A 2,076-nucleotide genomic window follows, 5' to 3' on the forward strand; every position below is an offset into this window, starting at 1 on the left:
TTTAAGGAAGGACACTGTTAAAAGAATTTTTATTGGCATTATTGAATATTTAACTCTTTCTAAAAGTTAAGAAATTTAAAATTATCCACAGTTACCATTTACTCTTATTTCATTTGTTTACAAAAATTAGATGTGGAAACTTGTTTTACTTTTCGGTTCTAATCAAATAGAATTTACTCATGTAAGAATCTCAACGCACAAACCACTTCATATTACAAATGATATGAGCAGCAAAACAGTTTGGTAATAAAGGAGAAATAGTTAAACAGACTAACGTTTTTTAGAGATCAGCACTTCAAATCAGTTGAAAAAAAGGTTACTCAAAAAAGGTACTGGGACATCAGACTAGCTATTTGGAGAAACAAATAAATCTAGATTCCCCTATTACCTTAAATCAAAACAATTTTCAAGTGCATCAAAAATTTTAACTTTAAAAATAAAAGCTTAAAATTCCTATAAGGATGAGTACATTAAGAAAAAACAAAAACAAAAAAACTTGAGACTGTGGATAGCGTTGTAACACAAAATCCATAACCCTTCTTAAAAGAAGACTGTAGAAGGAGACCGTAAAATAACACCAACAAAAGTTGGGAAAAACATCGCAACGTATAAAACGAACAAAGGGCTATTCTTAATATTCAAATAACTCTTTCAAATAAATAAGAAAAAAATTAAGAACTCAAATTTTTAAAAGCTAGTCAAAGGTATGAAAAGGCAATTCAAAAAGAATGCAAATGGCCAATAGAAAAAAAAAGATGCTTGACTTCACTCAAGGTAAAAGCAAAACGACTGGTAAAATACCATTTTCTTCACTATTCAGATGGGCAAAAGTTTCTATGTGGCCATTTGCTTTCCTCCACCTAAAAAATCTAAACCACAGTTCCTGACACCTAATCTATAGAGATTACCACCTCGGATAAATGCAACTGAAAGCACTCTTTAAATTGCTTGCATATATAAGATATTATCGTTGGGAACAAGAGAACTGTATTCTCCAAAGGCACACAAAATCAGAGCCGGTGCGCTCTAAAAAGAAGTGACAACCAAACTGAACAGAAACCAGTGCTAAAAGCGGACTAGCTAAGAAGATGCTGCCGGCAAGCGCGCTCGGTCCGCGCGGCCAACGTGTGGAGGGCGCGACCCAGTTCTCGTTACCCTCCTCCCCCGCCCCCCGCCCTCCCGCAAACTCAGCGCCAACTAGGGACGTGGAGAAGGGAGAGAGCACAGGGAATCGAACGCACCAAATGCAAAAGCCACCGGGCCCGGCGCATTTCTGCGGCCACCGCGGACCGCTGCGGCGTAGAGGTTTCTAAGCTCTCCTTCCCGTTTAGAGGACGGCACACCTACAATCGGGGCGCTCCGGAGAGAAGCGTCCGTGCCGCCCCCGCCCCGCAGGCGCTACACCGGGGTCCCCCGGCCGCCCACCCTCACACCCCCAGCCAGAGGTAGGACGGCCGAGCGGGCATTTCCCCCCCCCCCCACCCCACTCACTCGGCTTCCTGGTGCCGTCGCTCCCCGCCGGCAGCTGGTGGACCTCGACGCCGGCCCCGCCGCGCTCCAACACCACCAGGCGCCCGCGCGTACAGCACATCTGGCGCGTCGCCTCGGTCCTCTGGTGCAGCGCCCCGCGGAGGCCGGCGGCGCTGGGGAAGAGCCAGAGCTGCGTGCCCTGCGGTTCCGCGGAGCGCCCGGGCGCTGTGGTTCGAAGCGCCGGGGCCGGCCCGGGAGCCGAGCGCGCGCTGCCCCGCGCCCCCCTTCGTGGCCTCCGCTCCATCGCCCCTTTCCCGGGCTCCACAGCCGCGCCTCGGCTCTCCAGACCTCGTTGGAAATGGAGCTCCCAAGAAATCGGTTCCCTGCGTCGCGGTGCGCAGCCACAGCTAGCGGACCTCGCCGCGGCGTCGAGGAACTGTAGCCTCCTCTGCTCCGCCCCAGCTCAGTTGCCGGACTAGCCACGTGCTGTTTGGGGGGCGGAGCCGGCAGTTCGGTAGGAAACGAAACCGACGCTCTTGTAAGGGGGCGGAAGAGAATTGGAAAAGGAAAGGGAAACTGGAAAGCGTCAGAAATGGGTTGGAAGGC

The 2,076-nt window shown here is 49.8% G+C and overlaps 1 protein-coding gene across 2 annotated transcripts in view; it reads right to left on the bottom strand.

Moving 5' to 3' along the window:
• The window catches only part of HERC5 (HECT and RLD domain containing E3 ubiquitin protein ligase 5), a 46,473-nt gene extending 44,551 nt beyond the window's left edge, over positions 1 to 1,922 (bottom strand). The window contains exon 1 of one of the 2 annotated variants that reach the window (XM_023252942.2): positions 1,492 to 1,922. In XM_023252942.2, the coding sequence (XP_023108710.1) occupies positions 1,492 to 1,774 (283 nt within the window). In that variant the 5' untranslated portion in view covers positions 1,775 to 1,922. Of the gene's footprint in view, positions 1 to 275; positions 420 to 1,491 lie in introns of those variants that run through there. The other variant, XM_023252943.2, reaches the window with a different exon arrangement.
• Between the last annotated feature and the right edge of the window lie 154 nt (positions 1,923 to 2,076).

The sequence above is a fragment of the Felis catus genome, chromosome B1 (genome assembly GCF_018350175.1).
Source record: "Felis catus isolate Fca126 chromosome B1, F.catus_Fca126_mat1.0, whole genome shotgun sequence".
Lineage (NCBI taxonomy): Eukaryota > Metazoa > Chordata > Mammalia > Carnivora > Felidae > Felis > Felis catus.